We start from the raw sequence: 14,085 nt of genomic DNA, 5'->3' as shown, positions 1-14,085 counted from the left end.
TGCCAGGTGGGAAGGTGCTGGTCCACCTGCATCCTACAGGGCTGCATCACTGCATGTGTGTGGGTCCGAAGTATCTATGGCTTGTTTGGCTCCGGCTCGTTCCCCAGCAGCTCCCGTCTCGGTGAGGAGGGTTTTCTGCCTCCCACGTGGAGGGCAGGAGGTGTTCGTGGCCGAGGACCTGGGTGCTCCTTGCCTTGCTGCCTTCGCTTGCTCTGCCACTGCAGCCTGACGAGAAAGTACACGGAGTGCCCTGTTCATGTAAATAAACCCGGCTATAAATAGAGAAGGAGAGAAGTGTGAAAACAGCGGGGAATGGATTTCATAAAACCAGCAAATTAGTCTGGAGAAACAAGGGTGTGAACTGGCAGCCGTGCTCCAACCCCCAAGCCCATATTTCCAGTTTGAGGGATGCTGGTGGGGCCCCTATGCTGTGCTGGGCTTGGAGGGGTACAGGCTAGATCCTTCCCATCCACCGTGGGCTCCTGGTGCCTCCCAGGTTGGGTAGACATCACCAATGCCCTTTGTTATCTTTTTTCACTTTGAACTTTTTCACTTCTCCCATTCCTGGGGATGTTCAAGGCCAGGTTGGATGGGGTTTGGAGCTCCCCCTGATCCAGTGGGAGGTGTCCCTGCCCATGGCAGGGGTGGAACTGGCTGGGCTTTGAGGTCCCTGCCAACCCAAACCATTCCATGATCCTATGAAATTGTGGCAAACCTCAGCTAAAGACATGAAGATGACCTGGCTGGTTACATGGACTCCAGCTGAACCACCATAAATCACCTCTCTCTGGCTGGGTGAGGGTGGATGGAGTCCTGCCAGGCTTGTCTCTCCTCCTTTGGGAGTGGTGGGTGACGGCTGGGATGCTTGGGTGCTTTGAAGCCAGCAGGACTGGAGTAGGGAGGATGCTGGCTGAGGGGCTCAGCTTTCCTGGGCTGAGGCAAACCTGACTTTCAGGAGCCAGACTGCGCCGACCTGGCTCGGTGTGCGATCCAGAGAGCAAACCTGCCCCAACGGGAGGGTCACCCTTGGCTCCGCCAACCCCGCCAACCCACCTTGCAGATCTGCAAGCTTTCAGTTCAGACCTCGGGACTAAGAGCTGAGTCAGACTTTGACGAGGTCTTGGATTTTGCTAGGGAAGCAAAACTGCCTGGGAGCTCGCGTGAGCTCCGGCTGGGCTGGGGGATGCTCTCTGTCTGGCCCCGTGCTGCCCGCTCACTCTCACCTCCTGCCCACGACCGTGCCGACACTGGACCTTCCATAAGCCTAATTGTGGGTAGAAGGTGTGGGATGCTCCTCATGCTTCTTAAATGCCTTCGTCCTCTTTCCAGGACATGCATGGGAAGAGGTGGGAAGATCAGCAGCTGCTCCAACCCCTCCCCAGGTAGCCTCCCAACAGTGTGGGCAATGGGAAGAGGGTGAGTGCTGGGGACAATGTGACGTGCCCGCCTCTCCGTGCGAGCCTGTCCCCTCGTGGGCTGCCTGTCATCTCGGGGGAAGCTCAGTGGCCCGTTTCTCTTGCCGGCATCGTCCTCGGGGAGTGAGCCCAGCTGTTTGCCCATCTGGCATCACCAGAGGTCCTTGCATGGAGGAGAGGTGGGCTGAGATGGGAGAGCGGTGGGGAGCTTCCTAATTTTTTTCCCGTTTTCCATTGCGGTTGACCCCAAGTCTGTCTTTTCAAATGGAGGGGGTGACATGGGGCACTGATCTGTGTGAAGGACACAGGGTGACAGAGAGCTGTCACAGGGTGCAGGGGTCTAGGGACAGGGGTACGTGGTGGAGAGCAAGGAGAAGCGATGCAGGTGGCGCAGCGTGGCAGGAGGAGGTGGTACAGCTGGTCCAAGGGGTGGCAGTGGCACTGAGCCAGTGTTTGGTGGCAGGTGAATGTGACACTGCGCTGGAGGAGGTGGCTGAGCAGTGCAGGGTCTTGGCAGAGGGGTGACCCTGAGCCTCCAGCAGGGGCTGAGATGGTGGTGGGCATCAACCTGAGCTGATGAGGGGTATGAGCTTGCAGGGACAGGTGGCAGAGGTGGGGACAGGGAGATGATGCTGCAACTGATCATGGGGGCACACCTGGGGACAAGAAAAGTGCTGCTGAGCTGGCGCAGGGGCACATCTGGAGACAGGAAAGTGATGCTGTGCTTGGGCAGGGGACGCATCTGGGAGCTGGAAAGTGATGCTGAGCTGGTGTATGGGCACATCTGCAGACAGAGGTGACACCAGGTTGGTACAGGACCCACGCCTGGAGGCTGGAAAGTGATGCTACACTGGGGCAGGGAACACATTAGGGAAACGGAGATGCTGCTGAGCCAGTGCAGGGGCACATCTGGAGACAGAGGTGATGTTGCACTGGTGCAGGGAACACACCTGGGGACAGGGAAATGACACTGAGCTGGTGCAGGGGACAGAGCGGTGACACCGAGCTGGTGCAGAAGCACATCTGGAGACAAGGAGGTAACACCAAACAGGTGTAGGGGCACATCTGGAGACAGGAAGGTGATGCCAAGCTGGTGCAGGAGCACATCTGGAGACAGAGAGGTGACACCAAGCCGGCTCAGGGGAACATCTGGAGACAGAGTTGATGTTACACTGGTGCAGGGAACACACCTGGGGACAGGGAGGTGACACTAAGCCAGTGCAGGGGCACATCTGGAGACAAGGAGGTGATGATTAGCTGGTGCGGGGGCACATCTAGAGGCAGAGAGGTGACACCGAGCCGGTACAGGGGCACATCTGGAGACAAGGAGATGACGCCAATCAGGTGCAGGGGCACATATGCAGGCACAGGGGTGACACCGAGCCGGTGCAGGGGACAGGGAGGTGACACCGCGCCACTGCAGCAGCACATCTGGAGGCAGAGATGTGGTGCTTAGCCGGTGCAGGGGCACATCTGGAGGCAGAGAGGTGACGCTTAGCGGGTGCAGGGGCACATCTGGAGACAAGGAGGTGACACTGGGCCGGTGCAGGGGACAAGGAGGTGACACCGCGCCGCTGCAGCAGCAGTGCATCTGGAGGCAGAGAGGTGATGCTTAGCCGGTGCAGGGGCACATCTGGAGACAGAGATGTGATACTTAGCTGGTGCAGAGGCACATCTGGAGGCAGAGAGGTGATGCTTAGCTGGTGCAGGGGCACATCTGGAGACAAGGAGGCGACACCAAGCAAGTGCAGGGGCACATCTGGAGAGAAGGAGGTGACACCGAGCCGGTGCAGGGGCACATCTGGAGGCAGAGAGGTGACATCGAGCCGGTGCAGGGGACAGGGAGGTGACACCGTGCCGCTGCAGCAGCACATCTGGAGGCAGAGAGGTGATGCTTAGCTGGTGCAGGGGCACATCTGGAGACAAGGAGGTGACATGGAGCCGGTGCAGGGACACATCTGGAGGCAGAGAGGTGACATCGAGCCGGTGCAGGGGCACATCTGGAGGCAGAGAGGTGACATCAAGCCGGTGCAGGGGCACATCTGGAGGCAGAGAGGTGACATATGGAGCCGGTGCAGGGGACGGGGAGGTGACACCGCGCCGCTGCAGCAGCAGCACATCTGGAGGCAGAGAGGTGATGCTTAGCCGGTGCAGGGGCACATCTGGAGACAGAGATGTGATACTTAGCTGGTGCAGAGGCACATCTGGAGGCAGAGAGGTGATGCTTAGCTGGTGCAGGGGCACATCTGGAGACAAGGAGGTGACATGGAGCCGGTGCAGGGGCACATCTGGAGGCAGAGAGGTGACATGGAGCCGGTGCAGGGGACGGGGAGGTGACACCGCGCCGCTGCAGCAGCAGCACATCTGGAGGCAGAGAGGTGATGCTTAGCCGGTGCAGGGGCACATCTGGAGGCAGAGGCGCCTCCGCGGCGGCGCAGGGGACACCCCGGGGGGTGTGGGGTCGGTGTCCCCCGGTCCGCGCGCGGCTCGGGGCCGCGGGAGGTGACCCCGCGGGGCTCCCGGCAGTGCGCATGATACTGCGGCGCGGGGGCCCCTCTCGCGCCGAACCCACCTTGAACGGGGCCCGGGCCGCCCGGCTCGGCCAATCGGCGCCCGCCCCGCGGCCTCGCCCGCCAATCAGCGCCCGCCCCGCGGCCGCTCGGCCAATGGGAGGCGCGCGGGGGCGGGGCGGAGCCGCTAAAGGGCGCAGGCTCGGCTGCCGCCCCGCGCCGAGCGGCCGAGGGGCAGGTGCGGCGGGCACGGGGATGGGCGCAGCGGCCGCCGGCCGGCCCTGAGCCGCCTCTCCGGCACGGAGCCGCCTCTCCGGCCCCGCCGGCCCCCGGGGGAACCCGGCCCGGCCGGCCCTGCCCCGCCCCGCCCCGGCCGGGCCGCCCGGCGGGCGGAAGATGCTGCGCACCGGGGGCCGGTGATACTATGATTTGGTATGTGGCCGCTTTGGTAGCAAGTGTGCTCGGGGCCCGCGGGCTGCCCGTCCAAGGTGAGTGCGCACGGGGCTCTTCTCCTACCGGGGGCGACGTGCGGGGCCATAGCGGGGTCCCCGGGGCGGCGGCGGGGACGCTTCTGCATCCCCCCCCCCCCACAACCACCACCACCGGCTGCGGGGAGAGGGATGCAGGGATGCGGGCACCGGCTTGGGGTGCGGACACCGGGTTTGCCTGGGATACAGGCACCAGATTTGCTTGGGATGCGGGCATCGGGTTTATTTGGGATGCGGGCATCGGGTTTATTTGGGATGCGGGCATCGGGTTTATTTGGGATGCGGGCATCGGGTTTATTTGGGATGCGGGCATCGGGTTTATTTGGGATGCGGGTACCAGGTTTGCTTGGGATGCAGGCACCGGGTTTATTTGGGATGCGCGTACCGGGTTTGCTTGGGATGCGGACATCGGGTTTATTTGGGATGCGGATACCAGGTTTGCTTGGGATGCAGGCATCGGGTTTATTTGGGATGCGGGTACCGGGTTTGCTTGGGATGCAGGCACCGGGTTTATTTGGGATGCGGACACCGGGTTTCTTCGAGATGCGGGTGGCGCTTTGGGATGCCGGCGCCGGTTTTGGACTCAGGTGGCGGTTTAGGGATGCGGGAACCTTTTTTTTTGGGATGCGGGCAGCGCGTTTCTTTGAGATACAGGCACCGTTTTGGGGATGCGGGCACCGTTTTGGGGATACGGCACCGGTTAGCTTGCACGAAGAGGGCAGCGCATCCCGGAGCTCGCACCGGGAAGGGCTTCGGGGGTGGTGGGGTGGGGTGGAGGGGGGCGAGGGATGCAGACGCCGGGTTTATTTGGGATGCGGGCACTGGCTTTGCGATGCGGGCAGCGCTGGGCTTGCCCGGAGGGGCAGCGCATCCCGGAGGTCGCACCGGGGAGGGATGCAGGTGAAGGGATTTTTAGGGATGCGGGTACCGGTAAGCTCGCTCATCCCGGAGGATGCACCGGGAAGGGCTGTGGTCGCATCCTTGCCGGTAGCGGGGCCGGTGCTGCAGCGGGGCGCTGCCTTTTCCCTTATTCCCGGCTTCCACGGGGAGGATGCGGGGGGGAGGGAGCTGGAGTGCCCGGCGCATCTTCCCAGCGGTTTTTTGCAGTGACCTCCCAGAGGGCAGCGGCTGCGAGCCGGGAAATTCGGGATGCGGGAGATGCCAGCGGCTCCCACTGCTGCTGTGGGGATGGGGGGGCTTGGAAATTCCCTTTGGGAGCAGACAACCGGGTGCAAGACCCCAGGCAGCGTGGGGAATAAGCCTGGACCGGGAGAAGCCTGTCTTGCTTCCCCGTTTTAATTGCCAGCTTGGGGAAGAGGGAGGCAGCAGCTCTGAGGGGTGCGGGCAGCGTTTGCCCTTCCCTGCAAGGATAACCCTGCTGGGCAAGGAGAAATGCTAAAAGGATTCGGTGCCTTCCCCTGCAGTGTCCTGGCTGCGTCCCTGTGCTTCCAGCTACGGGTTTAGGGGTGACTTTGCTACCCCTGCCCCAGGGGAGGCTACCCTCCTTCCCTCCCCACTGCAGGCTGCCGGGGTAAACTGAGGCACAGGGTTGTTCAAGGTCAGGAGGGAGACAGCGGCAGGGAATAACCCTGATTTTCCTGCTCTGGCGTCTTTTCCTTCAGCTCTCACCCTCCTCCCTCCCTCCCTCCCAGCCAGCCTTGCAGGTAGAAGGGGAGCTGCCCGCTGCTGGTGCAGCACCGTCCCCCATCACTGGGGGATCCCTGCATCCCGGGGGTCCCAACCTGGGAGCTGCATCCCGGGGTGTTCCCAAGCCTTCTGCCCGTGGGGATGCGGTGGTCGCTGGCAGCGAAGGATGCTTGGCTGGCTGCCGCTCCCCATCCCGCATCGCCGCGCTCCTCAAAGCGCGTGGGGTCACATCCACACCCTGCCGCGGTCCCTGCCTGCCAGCTGGATCCTTGGGAAGCAGGAATGGGGGGGGTCAGGATGGGATCCCTCTTGCTGGCGAGCCGCAGCCGGCTGCTGCCTGCCTGAAATGCATCCTGCGGCGTGGCGAGGCGGCGGTTTGCAGCAGCGGTTTGTAGAGGGCTCCTCTGCCTTGGGAAAGGAGCTGAGCTGCGAGTTCATTGCCTGGGAGCTTGGAAATACCCTGGTGCCACTGGGATGGGGGCTCTGGAACTGGCACCGGGGTAGGTGGGTGGGTGCCGGGGACCCCAGGCACGGGGGTGCTGTGCGTACGGAGCTGCGCGGACGTGATGAATGAGCGAGTGCGCCGTGAGTAACGCGTGGGTGGGTGCTGGGTGTGGGGGTGGCCCCCGCAGAAGAGCTGAGTGGGGATGGGAACCCGTGGGACTCGCCCTGGATGCAGCGGCCTCTTGGCCCCAGCACCACCTTCTCCTTTTTAGGGGGCTGTCGCCCCACACCACTTGGGGGACAGGGATTTGGAGCAGGGATGCCATGCACCGGTGCCCTCACCAGGGCTTTTTCCCTTGGCCGTGGCCTTCCTCCCCACGCTGCCACCTCCTCCTCGCAGACCCAGGCTGAGATGCAGCGGTGCTGGCCCCAGGCAGCCCTCTTGCCTGGCCTGGCTCTCCAAGGGCTTTCCAGGCGTTAATCGGCTCAGAGAGGGAAGGAGGGCACGTTATCCTCTCTTACGGCGTGGGGGGAGGAGAGCCAGGACGTGACCGCGTTGGGAGTGGGTGTTGGAGGAGGGATCTGGCCTCCTGGTGTTCCCGGTGGTGCCGTGACGCTGAGGGGCTTTTCCTCCCTCTCCCACGAGCCTGATGCAGCACCGCACAGGGATGCTCTCGGATCTGGCAGGCCCGGTTTGTGGAGAGAAGATTTGGCTTCGCCAGCTTGGGGTGAAGGCTCCCATTGAAGAGGTCCCCTCGGGACGCTGCGGCAGGGGATGCTCACGGTGCTGACCACGGAGTGGTTCGCCGTGCCGCTGCGTCCGCTGCTCGCTCCGGGTGCTGAGCTGCTGGTGGAACATGTTGCGCGCCAAGGCTGGTGCCTCTTTGGCCATGGAAGGGTTTGGACCAGCAGCCGCCGGCTCTGGCACATGCGGCTTTGGTTCTACTCTCCTCTGGCAAGGGGGTGGTTTGGCATCGGGACCGGCCAAGGGGGTTGGCCCAGCTCCCATTTCCATCTTGCCCTGGGGGATTTCTGCTCCTGTGGACCTGTTGGATGGAAGCTCACGGGGCATGGATGAACAGGCGCATCTCGGTTGTTGGGTTTTCGCGGTGATGTTTTCCGGGCTCGGTTGCCTTTTGGCTTGGAAGCCGCATCTTTGCCGGTGATGGGTGAACCCTGCAAGTTCCACCGCGGAGCTGCAGCAGGATGGACTAGCTCCCGTTCCCCTCCAATCCTCCGTCTTGGAGGTCGTGGCTTCAGGCTGGAAGAGAAGCCCTGCAAATGGGCGAGCAGCGGGTCCAAAGCTACAGTGATGGAGTCGTCTTTCCCTTTCCATTCCTCCGCGGTTGGCATCTCGCGAGCTGGGAGCACTGAACGACCAGCTGGCCTTTGGAAAAACAACTCCTTCCTCCTGCTTCACGATGGAGAGGCTGGCTTTGGTGGGAGGGCTGCCTGTGCCAGGAATAGCGTGAATCAGGAGCTGCTGGTGGGCAGCTCGGAGCGCTGCTGGCATCCCAGTTACCATTCAGAGAGCTGTGAAGGCATCAGGATGGTACACGCTGCTCTGCTTGGAGGGCGATGTGGGCAGCTTGGGTACCGGGTACAACGTGGGCTGGGATGCGCTGGGCTGGGGGCACGGCACCCTGGAAATGCTCTCCGGGTGCGGGAGCAGGTTTCCCCCAGGAGCATTTTCAACTTCAGCCTCCTGCTGCGACTGCTTGCTCAGCCCCGTGGCACACGGTGGGAGCTCACAGGGAGTGCACAGGTAGCTGCTGGTTGTTGCTGGGAGATGATGGCTCCCGCGAGGCAGATAGCGTGCAGCACTTGAGGATGCTCTACGCAGGGATCTCCAGGTGGGAGTCGGGGCACCAGGGTGACCACGAGGGAGTAAATTTTCTTGCACGTTCCATCTTTGCGCCCCTCTAAGCATCAAACTCTGCTAGCACGTGTGCTTGCTGAGCTGTCACCCTGCCAGGCATGGTCCCTCCTCTGTCATCACAGGGAGCAGGGACCCACTGTGGTGCCTGGGGGGCTGCCGTGGGCACGGGTGCTCCCCTGGGGCTGCCAGGGGATGCTGTTAGCAGTCCTGTGGGATGTCCCTTGTCCCCAGAAAAGGGGTTTGGAGTCACCATCTCGCAGCAAACAGGGTACTGAGCCGCCCCTTGCAGCTAATCCTGCTCCTCTGCTGGCCCCGCATGACCTTGAGGCATGTCACTTGACCTGCGCATCGCCCTCCATCCATCTGGAAAATCGGGTTTAAAACGCAGGAATTGTGCTGAAAGCCCAGATGCTGCTTTCCAGCTGGGGGAGGGGGCGAGGGCTGCGCTCCTGGACCCCAGGGCTGCCCTTCACCAGGAGACAGACAGATGCTCCTGTGGGGCTACGGGTACCCTTGGATGAGCAGAGGGGGTCCCAGCTTGCAATGGGGGGTGCAGCCCTCGCTGAGCTGTGGTTGCTGCCCTCCTTTCGTGGCGCTGGCTGCCTGTTCTCTTTCCCTGCTGGCCTCCATATGCCACGCTGGTGGCCTTGTCCTCGGAGATCCTTGCCATATCCCGCCTCCACCGATGGAAGCGGGATGTGTCGGAGCAGGTATCGTCTCTGCTTGTCAGGGAGGAGAGGTCCACACTTGCAGGACCTGGTACCTGCTCCCTCCATCCCCTGATGGGCATGCAGGGATGGGAACAAGCAGGGTGGGGGTGAAGATGAGATGCCCTCTGACCCCAGGGTTTGTCTTAGTCAAGGCAGGACAGCCTCTGTGGGCTCTTCACATCATCCCTTGCCCACGGGATTGATGTTTATTCCCTGCTGTGCATTGGAATGCAGCACTATTTTTGGAAACCTGCTCTGCCATGGCCTCATCCTCCTCAGGAAACATCTGCAGGCTTCAGCGAGTGCACCTGAGATGCTGGATACCCCCAGCTTCACAGAATCCTGTGTCGCCTTATGTCTCTGTTCTCGGGACAGGAAGAATTGGATGCCCAGACCAGGGTGAGGGTCTTCCCAGCCTCGGCATCGCCATCCCGGGGAGCCCCACGGTGGCACCGTCTCTACGCCACAGCAGCTTTCCCTCCTCTCCCTTTGGGATGCTGTTCAACTCCACCTCCGCATCTTGTATTCTTGCCTCCTGGCACGCGGCGTGCTTTTATTTTTCCTGGATCTGCTTGGATGACGAAGCCTGTTGATTACTTGTTTTTTCTTTAGGAGGCATCCCTCAGCTTCATGTGAGCTCCCGCACGGGGGAGGGACTTGGGGTTTGCATCCCTTGATGTTGACCCTATGTCCAAGCCACAGGTTGAGCCTTGAGACCCCTCCCCGAACTTGACTGGGAAAACCAAGTGGGTTTAAAAATACCCAGTCTGTTTGCGCTCTGTTTCTTCTGGCGTCTGCGGGTTGTTTTCAGGCATTTCCCCACAAATGTGGGGGTGAGAAACGCTTCTTTTAACTGAGAGCTGCCGTCTCCATCTCTCACGTGCCTGCAGCGGCTGGGACTTGGAAGGAAAACCTGGGAGCGCTGGGTTGGGATGGTGAGGGTCTGTCAAACATCTCCCCGCTGCTTTCCTGATGGCTCCAGAAGCGAGGACGGGAGGGCACGGGGCGCGTGGCAGCTGGGGGAGAGCCAGGGGCCCGTTCGCCGCTGTGCGTGGGGTGACGATGCTCAGCCGTGCGTGCAATTCCCCACCGGCCTCGCGATCAGACACCGGCGCTACAAGCTGCTGGGCCTGACCTATTTTCTTCCGCCCTGGGTGGCCCCGCCGAGTGGCTGGTTTGTCCCTTCCTCAGGGACAGCACCCACTGCTTTGCTGGGAAGCTGGGTCAAGGCTCCCGGTGTTGGTTTGGGTGTGCGACTCCCTGGATGCCCATCCCCAGAGCATCTGGGTGGCCTCTGGGGCAGCAAGCATCAGCATCCCAGGCTGTGTTTGGTGTTGAGGAGCTGGAAACCAAGATCCCACCTTGGTACCGCAGGAGCTGGTGGGTTGGGGCAGGAAAGGGGCTCAGGGAGGGGCTGGAGCTGCTGCTTTCTCCCTGTTTTGCTGCTGGTGGAAAGCAGGACCATCCCTTTGAAGGTGGTGAGATGCTGGGGCTCGGCTCGCTCCAGGGAAGCGTGCGTCCTTGGATGCTCTTGAGGAGCACGTGATAGCTACTGTCCCCGATCGGCGCAGGGGGACTGTGGGCAGGGAGGGGGGTGGTTCCAGCCCCTAGAATGGGCGCAGTGGGGTGGGAATGGATCCTTGCAGCTCTTTACTGGGGCGGCAGGGGAGCGCTCCCACCGTCCCCGCTGACAAGATGCGAAAGCCTGAGCTCATCGGCGATGCAGCGATAACGAGGCCCGAGAGGTGCAAGCGTGTGGCAAGGATGGTGCAAAGCGGGGCGCGGGAGTGGGGTGCACGCGTATCGCATGGCAATTACTCCACCTGGATGGGATTTAGGCAGGTCTGGGGGGCTGCGTGGGTCCCCTCTAGCAGGACCAGGTGCCTGCAGCGGTTGTGCAATGCAGGGTGTGCTCCCTGCAGATCTTCTGCACCCCAGCATCGCTCTCCCTGCTGCCACCAGCCACCTCTCCCAGTCAAAAAGCTTCCACCCCACCCTGGTGTCCAGCTTGCGCCTTCCAGTGGGGAGGAAGCTTTGTCTGTGCTTGGATCCCCTTCCCACGGGAGCATTCGGCCGGTGAGCCCGTGGGGTTGGCACAGCGCGGGCCTCTCGCCGGTAAGAGCTTGTGCCAGAGCCAAAAATAGCCGGTGATGCTCGGCTCTCGCGGCGGGGAAGCGGTGATGTCACTCGCCGCCAATCATCAGCGGCCCCGAGGAGCAGCGCGGAGGAGTGGGAACGTGCTTCCCCAAGCATCCCTCCCCGAGCATCCCCCCCGGAGCAGGCCACGCGTGCTGGGAAAATGGGGGAGCCTCGCCTTGATGGGAATGGAGACGTGAGGTTGAACGCAGCACCTGCAGTTTTGGGGAGCCCCCGCTGGCTCCCGCCAGCCCTGGGTTTCCCTCTCCCTTTCCGCGAGCTGTGCTGAGGATGCAGCTTTGCTGCTGATGGCGAGAGCAGGATGACGCCAGGCTGCAGCTGAGCGGGGAGGCACAGCCAGGGTGGAGCGACGCCTTCCTCTGAGGCTGAGACCAAAGCCCTGTTTAATTACCCTGGGCAGGAGGAGTAGGGTGCCTGACTTGATGCACAGGTCACAACCGGGTTTGAGACCTGGGGCTCTCGGGGATGCCTGAGGATGAACAGGCTTGGCTTGAGCATCGCTGCTCTGGGGGTTTGGCTTGTCCTGGGATGTAAGCCGGATCTCTGGGCTGGCACGACAGGCCTGCGGGTTGGTGCTCCGTGCTGGAGGATGCAGGGGCACCAACAGGGCTGCAGAAGCAGCCATTTCCCCACAGCATGCAGGGCAGCATCAGCATCTGGTGGTGGGGAGCAGCACTAAGCATGCTCCATGCGCTCCTTTTAAGAGCCAGGGGATCCCCGAAACCCCTGCAGGGTCGTTGGGCACCAGCCTCGCCCCGGCACAGGGTGTGGGAAGCCATCCTGGAGCGGTGGGTAATTGATGGTCACCGTCCTGAGTCTTGGGGTGGCCCTGGAGGTGGGTGGAGGGGCTTGGGAAACCCTCTTGGTTTCAGGATTCGGGAGACCCATCCCTAGGGTGATGCCCTCGGCGGTGCTGGGGGTGGACAGAGTCCACGCTGTGGCTTTTCTGGGGGTCCTGGTCCTCTGTCTGTCCCTGATGCTGAGGTCTAGTGACAGGAGGAGCAGCCACAGTTTCTTCCTTCACCCCCTCGCAGGTGCCCTCGGCTCAAGGGAGGAGCCCGAGTTTGTGACCGCTCGCGCTGGCGAGAGCGTGATCCTGGGATGCGACGTGATCCACCCGCTCACGGGGCAGCCCCCTCCCTATGTTGTGGAGTGGTTCAAGTTTGGCGTCCCCATCCCCATCTTCATCAAGTTTGGGTTTTACCCTCCCCATGTCGACCCAGAGTATGCCGGTGAGTCCGGGGGGCTTGGGGGTTACGAGGACGATGTGCTGGGTCCCAGTGGTGGCGCAGCCTGGGGTGCTCAGCTCCGCTCCATCTCTTCCTCTGTTGGAAGCTGCACGGGCTCTGCCTCTCGTTGCTCGCTTTCCACCCAGTTAGTTTTAATTAAGCAGCAGCGCTAGGAAGCCAGCTGGGCTGCGTGGGACGGGAGCAAGCAAGGCGGAGAAAGCCAGGGTGATGCTCGGTGGTGGCAGCGGCGGCTGCTGCTGCTGCACCCCAGATCTGCTGTGAGCCTGAGCTGATGGGGGGGATGCTGGGATGCTGGTGAGGATGGAGCTGGGTGGAGGTGGCAGGTTGGAGCTGCCAGAGCCCACGTGGCTCCTCGCCAACGTGACATTTGCTCCACGTGGGCGATGGCTTCTGGTGGGGTGTCTGGGCTGGGGTAGCATGGTGGGACAGACCCATTTCCATACGCCGCTCCCCGTGGAATGCCATCCTGAGGACCTTCCCTGGGTCTTACCCTATTTCCAAGCCATGTAGGGCTTTTTATGCTCAAATTGCTCCCTCAGGAAATCCTACAGCGGGGAGGATGCCAGCATCTGAGCCTGGGCTGAGCTTGCCAGACTCGTGTTTGATGCTGCATCCCAGGGGTGGAGCTTTGGGCTGCTTTGCTGCCCCTGGGCTGTGTGCAGGGTCAGCCCTGCTTTTTTCGGGAAGCTCCCAGACCTGGGAAAAGCTTTGGGATGCGCCTGCTTACCGGCTGCGCTGCTGCCAGCGCCTGGCTGGGAGCAGAAGGCCGGTGTCGCTGTGGGCAGACGCTGCTCAAGTCACTTTCCCTGGCCAGGTTGGCTCGCTCTGCCCTTCCCAGGTGGGCGAGCGTGATGCTGGCCACCCCCAAATGGCAGCACCACACTGTGAGGCTCAACCAGCCCCAAAACCAGGGATGATGGGCTGCTGCTCGGCTCCAACGCTGCCCCAGCCACCAGGTTGAGGTGTCCCCTGCAGCGATGGGGCTGGGGGGACCTCGTGTGAGGCTGGGGGCTGTTGAGCCGACGGCTTTGTTCTCCCCACAGGCCGGGCCAGCCTGCACGACAAAGCCTCCCTGCGCATTGAGCAGGTGCGCTCCGAGGACCAGGGCTGGTACGAGTGCAAAGTGCTCATGCTGGACCAGCAGTACGACACCTTCCACAACGGCAGCTGGGTCCACCTCACGGTCAACGGTGAGTCCGGCATCATTCTGGGGGGCTGCGGCATCCTTGGTGGGGGCTGCAGCATCCTTGGTGGGGGCTGCAGCATCCTTGGTGGGGGCTGCAGCATCATTGGGGTGGCTGCGGCATCATTGGGGTGGCTGCGGCATCATTGGGGAGCTGCAGCATCCTTGGTGGGAGCTGCAGCATCCTTGGGGGTTGCGTGCCCTCCCCAGACAGGGTTTGCTTTGATTCCTGGACCTCGATGCCATCCCCACCTTGCAGACAAGCGAGCCCGAAGCCATCAGGCTGCCTGCTTCAGCTGGGGCGTGACTTGAAAAGGGACAAACTTTTATTACGCTGTTTAATTATGCAGAGCTCGTTTAAAGGAGAGACATCAAGAAACGAGGCAGGGAATGAATCTCCTC

General features: G+C 62.2%; 1 protein-coding gene across 6 annotated transcripts in view; it reads left to right on the top strand.

Moving 5' to 3' along the window:
• Positions 1-4,137: 4,137 nt before the first annotated feature.
• The window catches only part of IGSF9B (immunoglobulin superfamily member 9B), a 44,020-nt gene continuing 34,072 nt past the window's right edge, over positions 4,138-14,085 (top strand). For all 6 annotated transcript variants that reach the window (XR_011339100.1, XR_011339101.1, XM_069876344.1 and 3 more), the window contains exons 1-3: positions 4,138-4,413; positions 12,285-12,482; positions 13,544-13,690. Coding sequence is in view for 4 of the 6 variants with exons in the window: in XM_069876344.1 (XP_069732445.1) it covers positions 4,350-4,413; positions 12,285-12,482; positions 13,544-13,690 (409 nt within the window). In the remaining 2 variants the exon portion in view is untranslated. The remainder of the gene's footprint in view (positions 4,414-12,284; positions 12,483-13,543; positions 13,691-14,085) is intronic.

The sequence above is a fragment of the Phaenicophaeus curvirostris genome, chromosome 25 (assembly GCF_032191515.1).
Source record: "Phaenicophaeus curvirostris isolate KB17595 chromosome 25, BPBGC_Pcur_1.0, whole genome shotgun sequence".
Taxonomy (NCBI): Eukaryota; Metazoa; Chordata; class Aves; order Cuculiformes; family Cuculidae; genus Phaenicophaeus; species Phaenicophaeus curvirostris.
Note: the sequence above shows the minus strand (reverse complement) of the source record. Positions and strands in the feature narration are given on the sequence as shown.